The sequence below is a fragment of the Aspergillus pseudodeflectus genome (assembly GCF_044049435.1).
Source record: "Aspergillus pseudodeflectus strain CBS 756.74 chromosome Unknown BJX68scaffold_50, whole genome shotgun sequence".
NCBI classification, from domain to species: Eukaryota; Fungi; Ascomycota; class Eurotiomycetes; order Eurotiales; family Aspergillaceae; genus Aspergillus; species Aspergillus pseudodeflectus.
The window spans coordinates 239,257-262,294 of NW_027263826.1; the positions used below are offsets into that span (position 1 = coordinate 239,257).

The 23,038-nt window shown below is 51.8% G+C and overlaps 6 protein-coding genes across 6 annotated transcripts; 3 read left to right on the forward strand and 3 right to left on the reverse strand.

The window, feature by feature from the left end:
- Positions 1-784: 784 nt before the first annotated feature.
- On the reverse strand, positions 785-2,076 carry BJX68DRAFT_270600 (uncharacterized protein; the record flags this gene model as incomplete). The annotated part of the gene is made up of 2 exons (XM_071046706.1): positions 785-1,802; positions 1,856-2,076. 2 exons carry the CDS (start codon positions 2,074-2,076, stop codon positions 785-787), a joined length of 1,239 nt encoding a protein of 412 aa, XP_070895235.1.
- A 1,222-nt stretch (positions 2,077-3,298) lies between these two features.
- BJX68DRAFT_257732 (carbamoyl-phosphate synthase L chain, ATP binding domain-containing protein) lies at positions 3,299-5,700 on the forward strand (the record flags this gene model as incomplete). The annotated part of the gene is made up of 2 exons (XM_071043395.1): positions 3,299-3,492; positions 3,558-5,700. The coding sequence occupies 2 exons, from the start codon at positions 3,299-3,301 to the stop codon at positions 5,698-5,700; spliced, it is 2,337 nt and encodes a 778-aa protein (XP_070895236.1).
- A 162-nt stretch (positions 5,701-5,862) lies between these two features.
- On the reverse strand, positions 5,863-7,313 carry BJX68DRAFT_270602 (acyl-CoA dehydrogenase family protein; the record flags this gene model as incomplete). The annotated part of the gene is made up of 4 exons (XM_071046707.1): positions 5,863-6,353; positions 6,406-6,723; positions 6,779-7,088; positions 7,140-7,313. The coding sequence occupies 4 exons, from the start codon at positions 7,311-7,313 to the stop codon at positions 5,863-5,865; spliced, it is 1,293 nt and encodes a 430-aa protein (XP_070895237.1).
- Positions 7,314-7,645: 332 nt separating this feature from the next.
- On the reverse strand, positions 7,646-9,576 carry BJX68DRAFT_270603 (acyl-CoA carboxylase subunit beta; the record flags this gene model as incomplete). Its single annotated transcript, XM_071046708.1, has 7 exons — positions 7,646-8,162; positions 8,213-8,306; positions 8,366-8,616; positions 8,670-8,980; positions 9,026-9,096; positions 9,147-9,341; positions 9,390-9,576. 7 exons carry the CDS (start codon positions 9,574-9,576, stop codon positions 7,646-7,648), a joined length of 1,626 nt encoding a protein of 541 aa, XP_070895238.1.
- Positions 9,577-9,809: 233 nt separating this feature from the next.
- On the forward strand, positions 9,810-11,669 carry BJX68DRAFT_270604 (uncharacterized protein; the record flags this gene model as incomplete). The annotated part of the gene is made up of 2 exons (XM_071046709.1): positions 9,810-10,249; positions 10,310-11,669. 2 exons carry the CDS (start codon positions 9,810-9,812, stop codon positions 11,667-11,669), a joined length of 1,800 nt encoding a protein of 599 aa, XP_070895239.1.
- A 2,350-nt stretch (positions 11,670-14,019) lies between these two features.
- On the forward strand, positions 14,020-14,424 carry BJX68DRAFT_278354 (uncharacterized protein; the record flags this gene model as incomplete). The annotated part of the gene is made up of 2 exons (XM_071048512.1): positions 14,020-14,056; positions 14,132-14,424. 2 exons carry the CDS (start codon positions 14,020-14,022, stop codon positions 14,422-14,424), a joined length of 330 nt encoding a protein of 109 aa, XP_070895240.1.
- Positions 14,425-23,038: the final 8,614 nt, after the last annotated feature.

Consider the following 23,038-nt stretch of genomic DNA (forward strand, 5'->3'; position numbering starts at 1 on the left):
GGGGTAAGAACGTGGCTGATGGCTCGGCACTGCCGAAGCTCACCGCCGCACGATCATTGGCGTTGCTGGATGAAAGGACCTTCATCTTCCCAAAGGAAAGGTTAGCCCGATTAGTCCGACGGCATCGCCCAGAAGAAGTACCCAGAAGAAGTACCGAAACCCCTTCCGGGGTAACTGACCGCCGCGATAGCCTTTAGCGGCGCGCTCTTGATCGCGTCGTATTGCCCCTGCCCGCTTCCAAGAAATAGGCTTCTGTATGGGTTACGAGCTGCAGCGCCGGTGAATGATGACAAAGTCTCGAGGAGGAATAGGAGAAGGCTGAAGGACTGATCCTTGGAACATTTGAGCGAATGCCTGAGGCGAATATATATGCGACGTGAAAGAATATCTATACCAAGATAAGAAGTCGGGTTTGTGGGAAATGGCTATGGATGCCACAGCTGATGCACGTTTTACCAGTAGGCCAAAAAGGGGTCCAGACATCAGTCCGACCCGGTATGCGTGTATCAGCTCAAGGTAGGTATATTCTAGATGACAACAGGACTAGAGCAATTCCTACTGTAGCACTGAAAGAGTTGAATATGACGACCTGTAGAGAGAACCATATACGGAAATATTGACCATTCGCTTTATGCAGGTTCCTGGCAAATAACAGAGGCATGTGTCAATGCTGTAACTCGTCCTACTGGAGTAAAATAACTTGGAGCGCTTCGGCAGCTACACAGCTACACAGCGCCCCGCAAATCGCATCAACAGACGACGAAATGGCCCCGTGTTTTGAAAGCTATGGAAAAGTAGGAAAGTTATCCGATATACTTAGAGCCGGACCCCAACTTTCTGGAGAAGGGAACGGCATCTCGTCCCAGATTTCGCCTTCTCTGGTCATTTTGTCAAGGATGTGCTCTAGCGAAGCCGGATTGTCCTCCGACTGGAACGGGAACCCTGCAGTTGAGCCTTGTACTGGTCGCTCGCCTGGCAGAGCAGCGACATCCTGCGTGGTCTGTGGCCTGGCTCTCTCCACCGGCGTAGGGAGCCCGTGGTCTATATCCCCTGCACTGTAGGTGACAATGAGCAGTGCCTGGAATACCGCAACCGTATCATGCTCGTAGCGATAATCGTAGAGCAGCCGTACGCGGTGGTACAAGGCCTTGCGTGCTTCGGCACGCGATTTATAACCCTCGCGCTGCAGGTGATGCATGTTGACAAATGCCGCCCCGGCGAACATGATGGCTTGAAAAACAAGCAGGCTTATCTGAAACGACTGGCCCAGTCCGTTCATGGATGCGCATAATCGCGGTAGGTCGAACAGGGGGAGCTTGGGATGCATGAAACGGAGGTAGGTTGTAATCAGCTCGTGGCGAAGCCGAGCGCTGGGGATCGAATAGCCCCCCAAGCGGGTGAGGTAGTCGGCACCCCGCGAACATATGGTGGATGGGTGGTCCCGGATGCAGCTGGGCAAGGGGGACTGGGTTCCAGAAAGAGAGACTGTGTTGGATGCGTGCCATTGCTCAAGCTGGCCCGTTGCGGCTGCAAAGGGGGCCCGCGCAAGGAGCGAGATGTGCTCCGCCAGGCCCCATGGGGGGATCTGGGGCTCGTCCTGAAACATGCACACTGGGTCGGGAGATGACTGGTCATCAAGTATCGGGAGGCCATTCTGGGACCCTTCGCTACTGGTCTCTGCAATATTTACTTGCCGGGCAGCGGGCCTTTTGGGCCGTCGGTCGCGGCGCTGCGGCTGGCGCGATGTCTCTGAATCGGACTTGTGATGACTACCGGGCTTGCGCCTTCGGACAGGCATACCCCTTGACGTGCACAATTAGCGTTGGACGAGGAGAGACGAGTTCGTCCGACTCACCGGCGGCTCTTCTTTATAGGGACGGTGCACGGGATGTGGTCGAGCTTGCAGTTGGTGCAAGGGGATCCTCCTTGGACGTCGCAGCGGACCTTGCGTTCCCTGCACCGGGCACACGCCGCTGAGGATCGCTTCTTCTTTTTGCGGGCATCTGCTGCCTCGTTGTTCGGGGTGGGGATCAGCCACGCGGCTTCTTGCTCGGTGAGCCTGAAGATTGAGTCCATCTTGTTCAGGTTTACCGGCCGGCGAGGGACTCGGAGCCTCTGGGCGCAAGCAGTACTGCTACATAAAGCCTTGACAGAAACGAACTGATACGTGGCTGAGCTGTAATGATACACAACGAGCCAGCCAGAGGCTCGGAACCGCCCCCGGACCGGCGCAGACGGTTTCTGACGTGTACTCAATCCACCGTCGCCACTTCGCCAGGGAGCTGATCCTCCACCCTGGCTTGTTTTTATTTAACCATTGTGCTCTCAACGAGCGCACCATCTGTCTGATGGAGATCGTCAGGATACATGGGATTGGTATCGTTTTTGTTTGCGTTATTGTGCATTGTGCGAGATTCGGAGCACACCTGCCGGACCGATCAGCGTGGGTTTTGACAGCAGTACTCGGCACACGAGATAGTATTTCAATAATTTGTGAAGCGCCGGACAGAGCGCCGACCTTCTGATCTGCCTGCTGGCATTGTCTTCGTACTCATTGTCGACCAGCCTCCTGGATGCTGCTGGGAAAAGATGGGCTATTGATCGTTCCCTGCTGGAAGTAAGGTCAAGCCACGCCTGGGTTGATTGTGTCTCGGTCCTTGCTTGCTCTCAATCAAGTAGTAGACGAATGAGAAATACATCGCTACAGCATGGAATCGAGGTATAAAGGGGCCGCCTATCGCCGAGGGTTCCATATGTATTCAGCAGTTTCGGGTGAATTTAATGACAGAACTTCAAAGTCCATCGACGGCCCTCGGGCCCTGCGGGTTCCTGGGCGAGGCATGCAACCGGCAGCACAATTAATCTACACAGACGGCCGCACCCTATCCTCGAACATGGGACCTGGCTGCATCTCCGCCTGATTCCGCTGCTCAAGAAGCGTACTTCCCGGGATCTCAGCGAACTTGTGCTTTCCGGTCTGTTTGCCGGATTATTCCCGGCGCACTGGTCCACCGTCCATGTCCACCCGGGTGTGACCTTGGCTATACCTACGTACCAACGCATTATTGCCTGCTCCGCCTCCATGTTATCTCCTCCATGAGCCGATGGTGATCCGCTGATGGGTTTGTTTGTTCAACAGCCTCCCCAAGACCAGTCGGACCGCGCATCTGCGAGCTCAAACGGATCGGACCGACGCGGATACCCCTTGGCCCGTGGTGACAAGCTCCTACTAACTCTCGTCATCGTTCAGCTGCGCCAGGTCAGTTCGACTTGCACTGTGTCACTCTGAGCTTTGACTATGCCATCCACCAGTTTTCTTTCCAGTGCGGCGCCAGAGCGACCGACTCTCTACGTCGCGCCGCCTCCGCTGCGTCAAGATGGGAGACCGGTCATCAGAAAGGTCCTGATTGCAAACCGAGGAGAGATCGCGTGTCGTGTCATCCAGACCTGTCGCAAACTTGGAATCGCATCCGTTGCCGTGTTCGTCGATGAGTATGTTTTGTTTTGTCCCCGCTCCCTGTTGCTTGTAGGAAGACCAGCTAACACCGCATCGCCAGAGACTCTCCATCACTGCACATCCAACAAGCCGACGAGGCCGTCAACATCGGAAGCATCGATACCAGCGCCATAAACCCGTTCCTCAATGTCGACCTGCTCGTCCAGACCGCCGTCTCCGTCGGCGCCGATGCTGTCCATCCAGGCTACGGCTATCTCAGCGAGAACGCGACGTTTGCGGACCGTGTGCGCGACGCAGGCCTGATCTTCATCGGGCCGGGCACCAAGGCCATGTTGACATTAGGAGACAAGCGCGCGGCCAAGGACTTTCTGCTCGAGCACGCTCCCGATGTTCCCTTGATCCCGGGATACAGAGGTTCGAGCCAGGACCCTGAGGAGCTGAGAAAGGCAGCGGCCAAGATTGGTTTCCCAGTGATGCTCAAAGCATCTGCGGGTGGAGGTGGCAAGGGGATGCGCATTATCCGCGAGGAAGAGGCGGCCGAGCTGGACAAGGAGCTGCTGCGAGCACAGTCGGAAGCGCAGAGGAACTTTGGCTCGGCGGATATCATTCTGGAAAAGTACATCCAGAGCAGCAAGCACGTGGAGATCCAGATTATGGGCGACTCTCACGGAACCGTCCTGTCCTTCTTTGAGCGCGACTGCTCCGTCCAGAGGCGGCATCAAAAGGTCATTGAGGAGACTCCGTGCACCTTCCTCACCCCGGAAACCCGCAAGGCGATGAGTGATACGGCTCTGACGGTGGCCAGACTGATCGGATACGAGAACGCGGGGACAGTCGAGTTTGTCGTGGACGCTGTGACTGGCAAATTCTACTTCCTCGAGGTCAACGCTCGTCTCCAGGTCGAGCATCCCATCACCGAAGAAGTCACCGGCGTCGATCTCGTCGCCCTGCAGCTGTTTGTGGCCGCGGGAGGCCGCCTGGACAGCATCCCCGAGCTCAAGGATCTCAGACAGACCGGACACGCCATCGAATGCCGGCTCTGCGCTGAAGATCCTCGCAGGAACTTCTTCCCCGAGCAGGGAAAGATCTATCTATGGTTGCCGACCGCGGAAGACCGCGACATTCGCTACGAGACTGCCGTTCGAACTGGTTCGTCCGTGTCCATCTACTTTGACTCGATGATTGCAAAAATCGTAGTTTGGGCGCCAACCAGGGCTCTTGCCGTTGAGAAGATGGCCGCAACACTGTCGCGTACGGTATGTGCTGGGGTTCGCACGAACCAGCTGCTTCTCCAACGCTGTCTGCTGCACGGTGCCTTTGGTGATCCAGCATACACGACTTCGTTTCTCCCAACCAACTTGGACCACCTTCTCGATCGCCCCGCGACACCAGGTCTCCCAGAACTACCCAAAATACTCCCCGTCCTCTCTTCGTTTGTTCGCCGCGGACTCGACTCCCAGTCGTCCTCGGCGCGGCGACCGTTCCAGGACGTCCGGCCCCAGTTCCGCAACCAGCGCTTCGACAGGGCGAATGGCCACTACGATATCGTGACGGTAGCCGATTGGCCCTTCAAGGCTTCTGAACACTGGCCTCGGACCAACATCTGCAGCTGGAACGCACAGGCCAAGGTCGGACCGTCAGCGAGTGCGCAACAGGTCTCCGTCCTTGCAGTCAACGAGGACGAGAAGCCTCAGGACAAAAACCTCTCGGTGGCCAAGGAGATTACCTTCCGCTACAACAAGATCAGCCAGCTCGTGCGCGGTACCGGAGACCTAGAGGGGATCCAGAGTCAGTACTCTGTAAGCCTCGATTCCTGGGACGCGGTCGGGCCAAACAGCTACACTGTCAGACTGTCTATCAATGGGTCCGCGATTCTTGCCCACGTCGTTGCCACTGCACCGGCAGGAAGTCAGTCGCAGACTCTCCTGGTCCATCTATCCGCGGTCGGCACCTTTGTTAAAGTCAAGGTTGACACGGCTCTTTCTTTCATCGAGAGCACGCGGACGGCGGCAGCGGCAAGCGCTGGAGAAGCCCAGCGGACAATCACTGCGCCGATGCCGTGCAAGGTCCTGTCTGTGGTAAAACAGATTGACAGCGAGGTCAAGTCCGGCGAGACAGTCATGGTGATTGAGAGTATGAAGATGGAAGTCACCATCACTGTGGCGGTAGACGGGAAGTTTCAGACGAGCTGGAAGGAAGGGGATGCGGTGGAGGAGGGCAAGGTTCTTTGTACTGTTACTTGATCTAATGTAGGGTCGTATGGGAGGTTGTTTGTTGAGTGCATCCTATCGTCAAACGAAACCTGTTCCAGAAGAATGGTTGCGTGGTCAAACTGTATACTTGGTACGGATAGACTGGAAACTACAATATGATCCTTGGTGTTCGACGCAACCAGACTAATTAATCTACAGTTTGTTCCGCTGCAATCTGGCCATCGCCTTGACCTCCTGGCTCACAGCCAACTCGGACAGGATCTCCTCACTGCCTCCTCCGACGACCATAACTCGCACGTCTCGACTGATCTGCTCGATCCGCGCCCCACGGCCCTGTTTCGAGTATGCGAGGCCACCCAACACCTGCTGGCTCTCGCGATTGACCTTTTCCAGCGTCCGACCGGCCAACACCTTGAGATTCGCAAACAAGCCTCCCATTGCCGCGTCGGCAAGAGCATTGTTTTGTTTTGCGGCCTGCGAGATGTAGACCAGTTGCTCCATCCACGCGTAGGCCGAGTCGATGAGACGACCCATGTCAGCAAACTTGGACCGGATGATTTGGTTGGCGAAGAGTGGCTTGCCGAATGTCTCGCGAGTAATGGCGTGGCGATACGCATCCTCTGCGCATACTCGAGCCATGCGCAGAGCCGTGCAAGCCAACCACAGCCGCTCGTGGTTGAAGTCTATATTCTCCGGTTAGAGAAACCAACGCTGTTTCGGGCACGGGGGACGTACTGTTCATGATAATCGGAAACCCTTCATTCTCGTTACCCAGCCTGTTGCTCACGGGCACCTCGACGTCGTCGAACTCGATGTAGGTCGAACCACTTGCAGTGACACCAGAGTTCTCAATCTTTCTGCACGTCACCCCCTTGGCCTTGAGCGGGATGATCAGAGCGGAGATCCCCGCCGTTCCAGGCCCTCCTGTTCGAACAGCGGCGGTGCAGTAGTCGGCGAATATTCCGTTCGTGATCCATTTCTTCGCCCCGTTGACGATGTAAACATCGCCCCGTCGCTCAGCCGTGGTGGTGATACCAGCCACGTCGGATCCGGCTGTGTAGTCCCGTCAGCGACACGAGACTATGCCTATAATACTGAGAGGCCCTACCGTCGGGCTCAGTAACCCCCAAGCAGAACCGAGCTCTTCCACTCAGCATATCCGGCAAGAATCGCTGCTTCTGCTCTTCATTCCCAAAGGTGATGACCGGAGGGCCGCCGATGGAATTCCCACAGCCCAGCGCCCAGATGACGCCGAGGTAGCCGCACCGTGCAATCTCGTCGATGAGAATCAAATCGTGGAACGCGTCCCATTTCTCGGGCGCGATCCCGCCGGGAAGTCGCTGCCCGCCGACATGTCCAGCCGCGAGGGGGTATGGCGTGACAGCCACGTATCCGAGCTCTGCATGCCGCTTGTAGACCTGTGCGACGAATTAGCATGAATCAACAACCTAGGCCTGCGTTGTAGCCACCTCCGGCGGAACAAAGCCCTGCTTCTCCCACTGCTCGCAGTGTGGCGCAATGGATGTCTCGACGTACTCCCGCACCTCCTTTTGCAACCTCCTGTGCGAGTCGTCGTAGTACGGGCTGTAGCCGCGACTCAGCCAGAGGGCTTCGGAAAATGGGGGGTCTGCGGTGGGCGGCATCGTGATGGACTAACAAAATATGCATTCGACCACGTCTTCTCGCGGGCCTCACTTTTATGGCCGTGACTTGATCGGTCCGACTTCCGGGGTACCTCGGCGCATCAGCCCGCAAGACTTGCCGGTGTGGGTAGGTAGGCACCCTGGGCTACTAGCTCGTCTAGGAAGGACCGCGGTCCTACAGGAATGCACTGACAGTAGGCATTCGTTCATGGCAAGTGGCGGAATCTTCACTGTTCCCCGTCCTCGGCTTGCGCGCTCTTCGGGATGTTCGCCCCAAACTTGGGCAAACAGACAAATCAATTCGAACTAATACAAACTGTATGTGATACAATCTAGATTCTAGCCAGGAGCTTGTGCGTATCCGTGCCCTTGACCTCCTGCAAATTGACCACTTCCAGACAAACCCCCAGCACGTCTCTCGTGTCCCGTGGATCGATAATCCCATCATCAATAAGCATCGCACTGGTCGCGTAGCATTCACTGTCCCTCTGCGCGCTCTGCCGGAAGGACTCAACGGATGCCGTTAGCTTCTCCGGCGACAGGCTCTTCCCCTTGGACTTTGCGCTCGCGCGCTGCACCTGCTCCATGACTCCCGAGAGCTGGTCCGGCCCCATGACACTGCAGCGACCAATGGGCCAGGTGAAGATGAAGCGCGGCTTGTAAGATCGGCCGCACATGGCGTAGTTGCCCGCGCCGTATGAGGCTCCCACGATGACGGAGATATGTGGAACCGTTGAGCAGCTCACGGCAGACACCATTTGGGCGCCGAGTTTGATGATTCCGGCGTGTTCGGCTTTGGCCCCGACCATGAAGCCCGTGACGTTGTGCAGGAAGATGATGGGGACGTTTCTGATGGGTTAGCTTTGTTTATCGAGCATGGGGATGCGGGGAGTACGTACTGCTGGTTACACATGCGGATAAACTGTGCTCCTTTGGCGGCCTCGTTGGGGTTGATCACTGACAGCTGGTTGGCGACAATTCCGACCGGGAATCCTACAGTAGCACCTGGTTTAGAAATGTGATGATATTGCTTCGTAAGAGGCCAATCCTACCAAGTATATGCGCTCGTGCAGTGATCATATTCGGCCCGTACTTTGGCTTGAACACGGACAGGCGAGATCCGTCCACGAGACGGAGGAGGACCTCGCTCATATCGAGAGGCTTGCGGATATCCGGATTGACGAGGCGGAAGATGTCGTCTGCTGGGTAGAGAGGTTCAGCGGATTCCACACGGCCTTGCAGTGGGGATACTCGTAGATCCAATGAAGCAACCCATTCGCGGGCTTTTATGATTGCATCGAATCTATCACTGTTAGAAATGATACGTAGGTGGGCATGTAAACACTCGGAACCTACTCGTCTGAGGCGAGCTGATCTGCCAGGCCAGTAATTGTGGCATGAACGCTGGCTCCTCCCAGAGCTTCTGCCTCGATCACCTCTCCTGTGGCCATCTTCACCAATGGCGGGCCTCCGAGAAATGCCTGTGCCTGGTTCTCCACAAAGATGGTGTAGTCTGACAGCGCAGGGTGGTACGCACCACCTGCGGTCGACGAGCCAAAGACAATGGCACAGGAGGGCTTACCATGCTGTGTTCTGACTGCGAGATCGCGGAACAACTGGCCCCCCTTGTGGAAGACTCGGAACTGCTGGGGGAGGAAGACACCGGCCTGGAGAGTTAGCACCGCCCAAATGTCAGCGTTACGGGTTCATACCGATTGCACCAGTGAGATCAGCGGGAGATCGTTCTCAAAGGCAACCTCCATAATCCGGTTGACCTTAAGCACTGCGTAGAACTGTGAGTTGCGTTCCAATTACTGTTTCACGCCCATGTACCTGTCATCTCATTCCACGCGCCTCCACTCTGTGTCGGGATATGCGACATGAGCATACACGGGTGGCTATTGACATTGCCGATGCCCGCAATCAGATTCCCCGACGGGGTCGAATCGGGATTGCCAAAGCCAGCGAACGCGCCCAGCTCGAGAAACGGGCTGTCATGGTCCAGCAAAAGGGCGATGCGGTCGCGTGCTATGGGCAATGTTAGTTCGATTCGACAACGACAGTGGTACGACGCACGCAAAAGCTGCCCTCTTGACTGGTGGCGCGTCAGAGAAACCTCGTCGCCCTCGGAGGCAATCTGGTGCAGGTTCCGTTCGAAGCGCTCCAGCACGGGCTTCCAGTCCTCCTCGTTCTGGCGGAAGAGCTTCCCCGCGAGGTCGAGACGCGATATCTGCACAGGAAACAACGTTGATCCAGACGCCATGATGAATTGAACTGCGGCCTACGCAGACGCAGCAAGTCGATAATTGACCTTTACCGAAACTTTTGACTCTGGGGACAGGAAGACTGCGATTCGCTTCTTGTCGGTCCGAGTCCGCTTCTCCCGCGTGTCTCCCCCACTGTCGGTCCGGGGCTCCGCGAAGGACCACAAACGATCCCCTCAACCGGCCTATTCGCTTGGGACCATCAGGTTAATTTATTGCCTACTAAGCAGTTATGCGAGATCCAGGTTCTGCCGCCGTCCGCATTGTGGAGGTTGGGCCGCGAGATGGTCTACAAAACGTTCGCAACCTCGTCGATACAGCGACCAAGACCCAACTGATTCATCGCCTCCAACAAGCCGGCCACCGGACGATCGAGCTTACCTCTTTTGTCTCCCCGAAAGCAATCCCCCAGCTAGCGGATGCACAACGTGTTTTAGGAGACCAGGGCATCAAGGCCCTCCTGCAGGACCCCGTGTTGAACCTGCCTGTCCTGGTGCCAAACCTGAAGGGCTTGGAAAAGGCCATCACATCCGGCGTCAAGGAGGTCGCCGTTTTCGTCAGTGCTACCGAGGGGTTCAGCAAGGCCAACATTAACTGCACTGTCGAGCAGGGGCTGGAGCGTGCACGGGCTGTTGTGCGAAAGGCGACCGAGAGTGGTATCATTGTTCGCGGGTGAGTTTCACTGCCCATCTGCGCGAAGTAGATCGCGCCGTGTATGCTGATCGAGCGCAGCTATGTCTCCTGTATTTTTGCTGACCCCTACGATGGCCCGACACCTCCGGCCGCTGTCCTGCGCTGCGTTGCCTCGCTCTTAGACTACGGATGCTACGAGGTCAGTCTCGGAGACACGCTGGGTGTAGGCGTTCCATCAGATGTCCAGCGCCTCCTCTCATACCTTGAAACGAATGAGATCCCCATGCAGAAACTGGCCGGCCACTTCCACGACACTTACGGGAGCGCAGTAGCAAACGCATGGGAAGCCTACAAATGCGGGATTCGAGTGTTTGACGCGAGTGTTGCTGGGCTGGGAGGGTGTCCATTCGCCCCGGGCGCAAAAGGCAACGTGTCATCGGAGGATCTTGTCCACATGTTTGAACGAGCAGGGGTGCAGACTGGAGTTGATCTGGTCAAGCTGGCTGAAACGGGTGACTGGATATCGAAACAAATCTCGATTCCGAATGCTAGTCGAGCTGGAGCGGCTGTGACTGTGTCGAGGCAGAAACAACCAGCAAAGAAGGCGGTCCCCAACCTGAACTGGGAGCTCGTCCGACAGACCGAGGGACTCGACGTCTACCGATCTGGGGTGAATCTGAAACTTGTCTTGAATCGCCCGAAGAACGGAAATGCCCTGACGAGCGCCATGATTGCGGACCTGACCGCGCGCGTTCGCGAGGCCGACAGCGATCCCTTGACTTCACGACTCATCATCACAGGCAACGGCAAGTTTTTCTGCACGGGGATGGATCTGGCGACAGGAAGCACGCCGGTCGGGGAGGGCGGATCCACCAGCGACACCCAGTACAACCGACTCTACGGCCTCTTTGAGGCGATCGACCAGTCCGGCAAGGTGACCATTGCCTGTCTAAACGGCCCTGCCTTTGGCGGTGGTGTTGGACTCGCCTTTGCATGCGATATCCGGGTGGCTACGAGAAACGCGAGCGCCACGCTCAGCGAGGTCAAGCTCGGGTTATCGCCAGCTACAATCTCCAAGTACGTGATTAGAGAGTTCGGCTTCCCATTTGCACGCGAGGCGATGCTCTCTGCACGCACAGTCACTGCAGAGGAGCTCCATCAACGAGGGCTTGTCTCGCAGTTGGCACCGAGCGCCAGTGAGTTGACGGCGACGATTGACGCCCTGCTGAATCGGCTGAAGATTGCCTCCCCGGAAGGGTCTCGGATGTCCAAGCAGCTGGTCCGGTTGGCCTGGGCGGACGCCGGCAAGGAGGCGCAGGAGAAAGGGATCCGAGGAATTTTCGACGCCATGATGAGGCCAGACGCGGAGGGCGCATACGGAGTCAAAGAATTCCAGTCGAAGCGTCCGGTGGACTGGGATGCGTATTCGTTGGGACGGGCGTCGAGGGCCAAACTGTAGATGGTAAATAGCCCGGTGGCGCCTGCCGAGGCCTCGGTCGGGTTTCCGTGGAAAGAGGGATGAGCAGGGCTGGATTCCGGGGTTATCTTCTTATTTGCCTGCCAACCGCTTCAACGAACCTTGATGTGTAATTCCTCCAGATCCTGTACAGTATTACCTCGCAAATTGTCGGTTGTCCAGATATGATGCCCCCATCCGCAAAGAGAATCCGCCTTGCGTGTGCCCATTGCCGGTAAATCCAACGACATCTCTAGAGTAGCTTATGTTCTTACGGTTGCGGACTGATCATGTTCTCTACACAGGCGACGGAAAACACCATGCACCGGCGAGCGCCCCATATGCACGCCCTGTCGGCGCAGCGGCCGGCAATGCGTATATGAGTCGTATTCAGTCACGATTGGGGATCATGAGACGGGAGAAGTGCGCAAAGTCGATTCCTTCGAGCTTAAGATGACCGAACTGACTGCATCCAGCACATTGCGTTAAAGGGCCCACCCGTGCTGTCTGGAAACCTGTAGACGTCATCCTGCCCGAAGTGGTTAACGGCGCAGATATTCTCTGGTATACCCACCATCCCATGCCCTGAACTAACGAATTTTTGGCTTGTTATTTCCCACCAGTCGTTTTTGGATATAATGGTCTGTTTGTTCACCCAGGAGGCATCGTAATCCCGCTTGAACACCCAGGACTGTTTCTTGTCATTGTTCTAAGAGGTAGCCCCGTGAGTTAGAAAGGTCTAACCTAGCGCATGCCTCATGGACGGAGAACACTTACCCTCCTCTCCTCGGACGCGATCCCATCTGGCAGAGGCTGATCTTCGGCATACTAAATTAGACGTTGTCTATACTTGTCGTCTCCTGGGCCATATTCCCCGTCGACCTGTGGACCAACTGTTGTTAGTGAAGTACGGGAACCGCGCCTTTGGTAGGAACTGCTCACTTGACGTGCTTTGCCGCGATACCTAGTAGTCTCCCTGGGTATCACCATCTGATCTCTCTGGCTCGAGCTTGGCCTAGTTGGACTGCATTTATCCTATGATTTTTAGCAATAGTTAGCACCCAGGCATAATGTACGTAGTTACGACCTCAAGATTCCACGCTTACTCGAGATGCACTGGCCGTGCCAATTGTTCTAGTAGGAGGGGACACATGTCAAAGTCCTCCTGTCAGAAGGCAAAAATGACCCTCCTTGCTCGGAGGACGCCTAAGGAAATTTATCGCATGGTAACTCCAGTATATTCGCGCCGAATCTCCCAACTGGCGGTTGAAATCGGCCTCTACCCTAGCGCAGAACTTGGGGTCTATCAGGCACTGGACTTCGCGTCTATCATCAACAAGCCTTATGTTTGAGAAAGTAAAGCGCCTTTGAAATTTGTTATCTAGTAGTTTCACAATGTTCTTGCATAGTCTAGTGGCTTCCACCTTTATCCCGGCACTTTTTCTTTCCTCTGTGATGTCCCATAAGTGATAACAGTTATCTATACGTACGGTAATTAGTTAAAGCCTGTAAAGCTTGATAGCAAAGTGTAATGTAAAAGAAACTTATAGTGAAGCTCTGGGACTCGTACATCTCCACTACTACCGGCAGGACATGTTAGCGGCTGTGAGAACTGGGGGGTTCTACCACTTTAATCATCGTCTACTCGAGGATGTAGACCCAATATGGGGCTCAGCCACAACGAGGTGCCATTTCTAGGGTAATCCTCATCAGGCGTCTTATCCAGTGCTCGAGAGAGAAAGCTGCGCTCTCTAATTACCTACAAGTTGGTACTAGCTTCAGCAGAGAGCGGGATGTATCCCTCTTTAAAGTATAGCTTGATGGATTTATTAGACGGATAGGCTACTCAAGGACCAAGAGCCCAGTCAAACAAGCCTAGGATCTGCGCCGTGGTAGTATACCCAAGGTTATAGATAAAGTAGGCCCCAAACGAGTACTATATCTCGTTAGTAGAAGTGCTGTAATCCCCGTGCACCTGGAAGGATAGATCGCTAATAAAATACCCATGTAGCTGGGCATGTATAATTATTATTCTACCAACAAGCTTACCACTACCAATCTTAATTCTAATGCTGGCTTTAGGTATGATCTTAATGTCTAGCTGCGCATTAATGGCGACGCTGGCTTTAAACATAGGCTTGACGCTAAATGGGCTGGGTGATTATATGTTACTTTTAAGCCCTAGGAGCTCCTTATACTCATACTTGATATCTTTATTCTACGGCCAGTAGACGTCAGCTTTGCCAAAACTAACCTAGGCGCCTGCGTTAACCTTGCTATGTAAGGTGATGACTCCATAAATCTAGAATCTAGTATAAATTAGCTCCACAGAAAAAGTAATCATAAACCTAATATGTCATGCAAGACTTACTTCTCTATATATGTTAACAGTTAGACCAACAGCTGCGCTTCCAGTGATATTTTACACAAGATCGCCGCCACGTTCGCGTCAAGCTTTACTATAGTTTCCCTGTCCTTGACGCTTGCGGCTGTTAAGGCTCTGCTGTTCAGTGTCAACGGGTACGAGGGGGTGTCTAAGCGGACTACGTCGGCCCAGGTAGTGATTCAAGCTGCTGCCTTGGGAGCGAGGGGAGTAGGTAATGCGATTACATTATTAACCGTGTTCTTGATAAGAGTGATGTCTTCTATAATCGGCTGTAGGCTGTTTAGCTTTCCCAAGATCTCCTGTCCGGATGGTTGTTCTCGGGTTTTCTTAGCTAAAGTAATCACGCTGTTAAGAAAAGTTTCTAAAGATTAAGCTGGTAGTTTGGCGCGTTTAGTGCTATCGAGCTCCAGCAGTGCTGTGGCCTCGGCTATGATTTAGGTGGCATGCTCGAGGTGGTTCAGGGGCTAGATCCCCAACACTAGCTAAATAGTTCCACCAACCATGACTTCTAGGTATTAGGCGATAGCCAGAAGCCTGGTTAATAGATTAAACCAGGTTTAAGGTCAATTAAACGGCTATTTAGCAAGAAATTTCAAGAAATTTGGTCTGAGCTAAGAGTAGTTATGTGCAATTTCCTAGGAAATCAATGTGACCAGAGCAGAATCTCTTATCACCAGAGCATGAGAGGATAGCTAAAACTAATATCATCACTATAACTAACAAGAAGTTCAAGCGCGTGATATAGCCGTGCTAGATAGTTTACTAAATCTCTTAATATAGGTCTGATGGAGCATCCTGAACCTTATAGGCCGTGCGCCACCGCGCCCGCGTTCCCATTCTTCGCCTCGGGATTGGTTGATCGATTCGATCGTGCGTGCTCCCGTCCCCTCATGGTGCGTGCGCCTTGTTCCCCTGGCTGGGGAACGCTTATTAATAGTTTTAAGTGATCCCCGCTAAGTTAACCTACTTAGGAGGGACTATTATATACTTTCTTTTTCTTCTTACCTTAGTTTAATAGGATAGACGCGTCGCGCGACTAGCTTAATATGTTTTTTTTTCCCTTTCTCTCCCTACTAGTATATACACAAGGCGGAGACTACTACCTAGATCTTATTAATTAATCCTCCTATAAGAGTTACCCTAACTTCTTTACCTTCCCTTTACTTATAGCGTTGCTTATATTATACTTACTAATTAATTTCCCATGTGCTACCATGGATCTTTTTCTCTATAATCCTACCTACCACGTCTAGATCTATATCCCGTGCGGGTATGCTGTCTGTCCACCATACCTGAAAACCTACCTCGTGAAGAAGTACTAAGGGCACCCCTCCACTACTAGTGGTCTGCTAAGGCAGGTGGTGCTAGACCATATGATAGAGTAGCCCTGGCTTGACCCTAGTAGGGAGCCTTGCCTGGTACCTATCTTAAGTAGCCCTCTAATTAAAGGCCTGACCCTCTTTTATAGCCTGGGCTGCCCACACTACCCCTATATAGCGCGAAGCGTCAATGCTATAGCCAAGTATTATTAGAAGAGCCATAGAGCTCTAGGGACCACGCGTGTTAGGGGCTAGCCCTGTGCTTACCACCCCTATAATCTATGGCAGCCACTTTACTACTAGCATTTCTTTCCTACCGCGGCTAGGAGTAGCTTCTTCATGGTCAAGCCCCCTACTAGCCTTAATAGGGATGGACTAAGGCGTATCTAGCTAGTCTCTAAGCCTAAGTTTGCTCACGCGCAGGTCTTGAGAGACCTAGAAGATTAACAGGCCGAGGTAGAGGCAGCTAGTGGACTAATCCCTGCCCCTTAGAGTGCAACTAAGGTCTGTCCCTGGCTAGACCTAACCCAGTGGGCCTAGTACGTGCAGGGCCATGAGCTCGTAGTATTAACCCAGCTAGCCGCCCTACCTAATCCAAGGACCAAGTTACTACTAGCTACCTTAGTAGACCGCGTCTATCATCTAGTTCTCCAAGCTTGCCAGTCCATTTAGGAGAAGAAGGTTAACGAGTTTGATCTAATACGCATTAATAGTGTCCTCCACTAGCCCCGGGTCTAGGATCGACCCCTGTTTATTAACGTCCAAGACGCGACCTGGCGGTGGTATGGCCAAATCTAGTAGTGACTAATCTGCTTTGCCTACCACTCAACACGGTCTGATATACCCGCCTAGCTTAGCTACCAGCTCACGCGCTTGCAACTAGTATGGCTGGATTAGATGGTTCACCATGCTAGTAAGCTCTAGGGCCATGGGTGGGATGACTAGCTAAAGACTATCCATAGCCTGGCCCCTAATAATAATCCTATCATAGTGACCTAGAATGGCAGGGAGCACTAGTAGAGAATAGCCAAGGTAAAGCTAGATTAGGCCTGCCTTTATTTCTCCATCATGGTACTGGACCATAATCTCTTAGGGGATCTCTTTGAGAGTATAGTAATTGGATTTATGGCTATATTAGGCATAAATAGGGAGAAGAGGGTATTCTATAATACATGCTCCTATACCTTAAATCTCTCTATACTTATCAAGATCACGTAGCTGCTAGTGGTCTAGTAGGTAGTTATAGCTGCTGTGGAAGGCACTGTCCCCCACCTAGGCACTACCCTAGATGAGATACGGGAGAGGTTTATGACTTATAACACCCACTCTCTATTCACCTGGATAATACGGCTCCGCGCCTTTGGCAAGAAGGTGCGTAATAACACTATAACCCTTAGCCAGATCTACTAGAGTGAAGATCAGGGAACCTTAAGCTACCAGGGGTTAGAGATGAGCATGGACGCCTTCCGTGACTTCGTGCAACACGAGGTGCGCCTTGTAGGGGAGGCACTATAGGATCTCCTACTAATCAAGGACCGCTAGTGTAGCTAGGAAATAGTAGTACCTATAGTCAGACTTTTAGAGCTACAGGATAGCCCTACTAAGAGTCAAGATGGCTTTAATTTCCTGTAGTATATAGGGAACTAGGCAGCTCTCATGGTAGGCTATTACTAGCTGCTTAATCACATCCTCTCTACCACCTCCCTCTGCTTGACATTCTTAGATGTCTAATAGCTCCAGGGGAAAGTACGCTGGCAGCCTGCCACAGCCCTGCACTATATTAAGAAGGTGGACTAGTTCCTGGAATATCTACTCCTAATCTGCCATTTAATAGCCAGCCAGCCAAGCCAGGGCACTGAGCTGCTGAGCCTGTGATATAGTAATAGCATACATGGCCGCCATCACAATATCTTCCTAGAGAATGGCCTGGTAGGATTAGTAACCATATACCATAAGGGCTATCATATCCTTAGCTCCACTAAGATTATTTATTAGTATCTACCCCGCGAGGTAAGCAAGCTTATAGTCTACTATCTATGGCTTATTCTCCTATTCTGGGAATCACTAGAGCTTATGGCACTAGGGCAGATAAGGACCCTGTCCAGGTTCCTCTAGGCTAAGGGGGAAGATAGCTAGGAGCCTGGCCGGTTACGCGCTATATTAGCACGGGAGGCAGAGGCCCATCTTAGTACAAAGATAAATATTAGCCTCTACTGGCATGTAGCTATTGCCATCTCTAGGGTTCATCTACCATGTGGTGGGTTTAAACGTGATTATAGTATGAAGGACTCTTATATTAATTAACAGGGTAGTCATATATCCTAGACTACTAGGACGGCTTACGCATAGGGGCTACAGGAAGCTCCAGGGCATGTTGAAGGCCGATGGATCTAATACCAGGCAATTAGCTGTGAGTGGCATGGCTTTCTTGGCTTTAAGATATAGCTAGGTCCACGCAAGCGGCTAGCAGGTGGGACCTGTACAGCTACACCAGCTCCCTATCTGGGCTGGTGAAGATAGCGCAGATGCTAGTCGCCCTGCGCGCGGTCCGTGAGGCCGAGGTGGGCCGGGCTAGCCATGCCGTGGACGCCCTGGATGAGATACGCGAGCGCTTCCTGCTCTATGGGGTGCGCGCCCCCTTTAGCTGGATCACGCGGCTACGCACGTATGGTAAGAAGATCCAGAATAGCACCACCAGCATGGGCTATATCTACTAGAGTGACGACAAGCAGACCCTGAGCTACAAGGACCTGCGCCTGAGCATGCACGGGCTATGGTAATTCATCACAGGGCAGGTCTCATGGGCCTAGGCGCAGCTCGTGGGGCTCTTCCTCCTATATAAGGAGGAGGCCCGTGAGGAGGTAGTACCACGCCTGGCCCTACACAAGCTGCAGGACAACCTGACTAATAACACGCGGGGGTAGAACTTCCTATGGGACCCGCGCACGCGGAAGGCCCTCCCTACCCATAGGGACCACTAGCTGCTAGACCGCGTGCTTGGGGCGGACTGGCTGTGTGAGGAGTTCCTAGAGGTCCGCCAGATCAGGCAGGCAGATGAGGTGCTCTGGTGGGAGGCCCCCATGGCGGAGTACCTACAGCAGGTGGAGGGGTTCCTGCAGCGGCTGCTCCTCCTCGTCCACATCACCAGCGGCCAGCCCGCGCGGGCCACCAAGCTGCTGGGGCTGCGCCACTGTAATACCCTACAGGGCCGCCACTGGAACATCTTTATCAAGCATGGGCTGGTCAGCATGGTCACCACGTACCACAAGGGCTATTCTATCAGCAACACCACTAAGATTATTCACTGCTACCTACCCAAGGCCATGAGCGAGCTAGTGGTCTACTATCTCTAGCTGATCCTCCCCTTCCGCGAGGCCCTGGAGCGGCTGGCCCGGGGCCACCACAGACCCGCCTCGGCCTTCCTCTGGCCGGTGGCCGTGGGTAGAGGGGACCAGGGGGGCAGCTGGCCGAGTAAGCGCCTGTGGAAGGTCCTACAGCAGGAGGCGCAGACGCACCTGCAGACAAAGCTGAACATCCTCTCCTACCGCCACGCGGTCATCGCGATCTCGCGCGTGTACCTGAAGTACGGCGGCTTTAAGCAGGGCTATAGCAGCATGGACGACGCCGCCTTCAACAAGCAGGCCAGCCACGGGAGCTGGGTCGCGGGCACCGTGTACGCGCGGGGGCTGCAGGAGGCGCCCAGCCACGTGGAGGTGCGGCGGCGGCAGTACCGGGTGATCAGCCACGAGTAGCATGGGTTCCTGGGCTTTGAGACGTACCTAGGGCCCCGCAAGCAGTCGTGGTAGCAGGACCAGGACATGGGGCTAGCTAAGCAGCCGTGTATTACCATAGATATAGACCAGGATTAGGACTAGGACTAGGATAAAGTTATATATAGGTTAGCAGGGGAAGGCGCGCAGGGAGGCTAAGCTTATATAATTATTTATTTAGGTTAGTAGCATGGTAGTAGGTGTTCCTATTCAGCCCTAGATCCTATTACATCCATATCTAACACCTAGATGGCTAGTAGAGCCCACTACTAGCCATAGAGCAGGCCTAGTAGGCCGTGGACACCATGGTAGCTATATAGGAGCGGGTATGGGTATGGGAGGTAGAGTAGGCCACTATCTAGGTAGACAAGGCAGCTAATACTAATCCATGGCTATACATGATAGGGTGGGTGAGATATTTAGATAGTATACACTAATAGGATTTGTGCTAGCTAGTAGAGGCCCCTATAAAGGTAGAGATAGTAGAGGATCCTAAGATAGATCCTACTTTCCTATCCTAAATATATAAAAGCTTATACTTATTATATATATATTGTTACGGGCTAAGCACGACCCTTGGGAGAACTCGGCCTTTAGCCTCGTGGCTCCGGAACGTTCCTACCAAGCACGTGATCCACACATTCTTACGTCTCACTATGGCCACCTGAATTACTGTTCCTTAACTATTCCTTTTGTACCAACAGGCGTAGCTAGTTCGTCAATCAATATGCTACCCCTAACATTAGGAATAGTTCTTTCATAACCCTAGTAACAGGCGTCCTGTTACTATATTAGAATAGAATAGACAGGAACACCATTAGATTAGAATAGACGAAATAACCACGAACAATAACGGAACAGAACAGACGATCAGAACCGAATGATTGGAACGAATGAGGACACCCACGAACGACATTAGAATGGATGAAAACAACCACGAACAGCCCCTTGGGCTTAATAATGCCCAAGTATTACTCTAAAGCATGGAAGTAGCCTTTAATCGGATGTAAGAAGAAAATGAATAGTAATAGTAAGCTGACTATGAACGCTTTAAACAAGAACTCAAATGAGTCTGTTAGGAACATGTAGTACCCCCTAAGTCCACCTTAACCCCTGCTATAACCACGCCCCCAGAACCTACCCCTGAACGCCCTTGATATGTTGAATATCCCCGCGCGTGATACCCGGACGTGGCTATATTCTTAGGTAGGAAGACGGCCTACTAAGGGTTTAAGGTAAAAATCACGAATAAGTTCCTACTAGATAGTGTATTATTCCCTAATAAGTTTACTAAAGCCGCGTACGTCTTTAGGCGCCTTGTAGATGATATAGAACGATGAATCCTCCCTTAGTACCTTTTGCAAGAGGGATAAGCAACGTATAAGGACCTTATGACTGAATTAGATAAAGCATACCTTGATTAGAACTAGAAATAAAACGCTCTTAACTAGATTAACATCATAAGATAGGGTAGGAAGACTATTAATAAGTTTATTAATAAATTTAATGAATAGCTGGCCCTCGTGGGAGCCACGTCTTAGGATAAGGACCAAAAGAAAACCATCCTACGTGGGAAGGTTAACACGAACATCACGCGAGGCCTTATAGGCCTTGACCCACCATATGAATACACCACCTTCTACTCCCTCCTACGTTAAATTGAGCATGACCTCTAACAGATCAACCATCACGCGTAGCCATATCTACAACGTAACTTAAGGCCCACTCGCGACCCTAATACTATAGATTAACAGCCCACTATGACCTCTACCACGCCCGCACAATCACTAAGGAGCCAACGCGATCAGAGGCGCGCAACATGGGTTGATGTAACAGAGATACAGCGTAGAAGAGACAAGGGACTCTGCCTACACTATGGTAAAGTAGGATATATGATTAGTGAATATAACATACGAGCTACTCTAAGGCTGATAAATGCCTACTTAGTAGCCTTAGCCATAACCTATGAGTACAGCAACCTATCCTTAGAAGAAGAAGAGGGGGAAAAAGTATAGCCTCTATATAAAGTCATGGATAGAGGTATTTAAGTAGGATAGTTTATCTAAATTAGAAAACTTTTAAATAAAAGTATATATATTCTCGCCCCCTTATCCTAAACACTATTATTAACCAAACTACTAACGCGCTGGCTATGGTCGACACTAGCTATCTATCATATGGAATTATAAAGTTGAAATTCGCTAAGAAACATAACCTCTAGATGCTTATAATTAACCCCATCCCCGTACATAGGATTAGAGGAGGAAAGGAGATTACTTAAGTCGTATATATAAGACTTGACATTAGAACATATACTAAACGAGACTTATATATGTACGTGTTGGACCACGCACTAGGATATGACCTTATCCTAGGCCTGCCATGGATAAATCACCATGAAGGACAAATCAACCTATTAAGGAGACGTATATATCTGCGTGCTATGAAGACTCGACTTAAGCATGCATACCTATAGAACTCACGCCTACTTTACCTTACTAAGATCTCCATGGCTACGTTCGGCGCTTGGGTCCGCTAGAAGTAAAGATATTAAGACCTAGCTATCTAAATCTTCGTAGTCACTATAAAGGATATTAAGAAGGCCCTATAGAAGAAAAAGGAAAAACTAGACCTAAGGGAGATATTACTAAAGGAGTACTAGGATTTCCTTCTATTATTTCAGCCTAAGAACGCGAGCCAACTCCCTCCACATAGGGGACATGGAATTAACTACTAAATCGACCTAATTCTAGACCAGGACGGAAGAACCCCTAATATCCTATGGGGACTACTCTATAATATGTTAGAAGAGGAACTTATAGTCTTATAAAAGAAACTTATAGAGCTCCTAGATAAAGGCTTTATCTAAGTTAGTAACTTATTAGTAGCTGCCCTAGTACTATTTATATAAAAGCCTAGAGGAGGGCTCTGTTTCTATATTAACTACCATGCGCTAAATGCTATTATGAAGAAGGACTAATATCCCCTCCCCCTGATCCACGAGACGTTAAATAATATTAGAAAAGCCAAATAGTTTATAAAACTAGATGTATTAGTAGCCTTTCATAAGATTCATATTACTAAAGGATAAGAGTGGCTCATAGCCTTCCGCACATGATACGGCTTATATAAATGGTTAGTCACACTATTCAGACTTATAAACGCTCCTAGTACCTTCTAGAAATATATAAACTAGGCCCTGCGAGAATACCTTAACGAGTTCTGCTCCACATACCTTGACGACGTCCTAGTATATACTAACGGCCTACTAAAGCTACACTAACAGCACGTCTAATAGGTGCTTAAATCGTTAGAAACCACTAGATTATACCTTAATATTAGTAAGTGCGAGTTCAGCTACACCTCCACTAAATACCTTGGGTTCATTATCTAAGCAGGAGAAGGACTGTCAATGGACCCTAAGAAGGTATAAGTAATCAAGGAATGGGAAGCCCCTATGATAGTAAGAGGGGTTCGCGGGTTTATTAGTTTTATGAACTTCTACTAAGAGTTTATCCTAAACTTCTCTAGTATCCTACGTCCCCTCCACGACCTAATGTCAGATAAGTCCAACCAATCCTGCTCAAGGTCCGAACGGGCTTAAGGTATTCTGATATTGAGAGAGAAGACTGCTTCTTAACGAACTAAGAAGGTAAACTGGGTTTCTGAAAGGTAGGGTAGCTTTGATTCCGAAAGTAACAGATAATAACTAGAACTAATTACAGGTGCTAACAAGTGTCCTTAAATACTAAGTATCCATCATATCCTGACTATGCTCGGCTCGTAGCCTGGCTATGTTCCAGTCGTGTCCTGAGTATGCCCCATCATAGTCAGTCTATGTTCCCCATAGCCTGCCTATGATCGTAACCCTAATCCGGCCTAGCATCATAGCTCGAC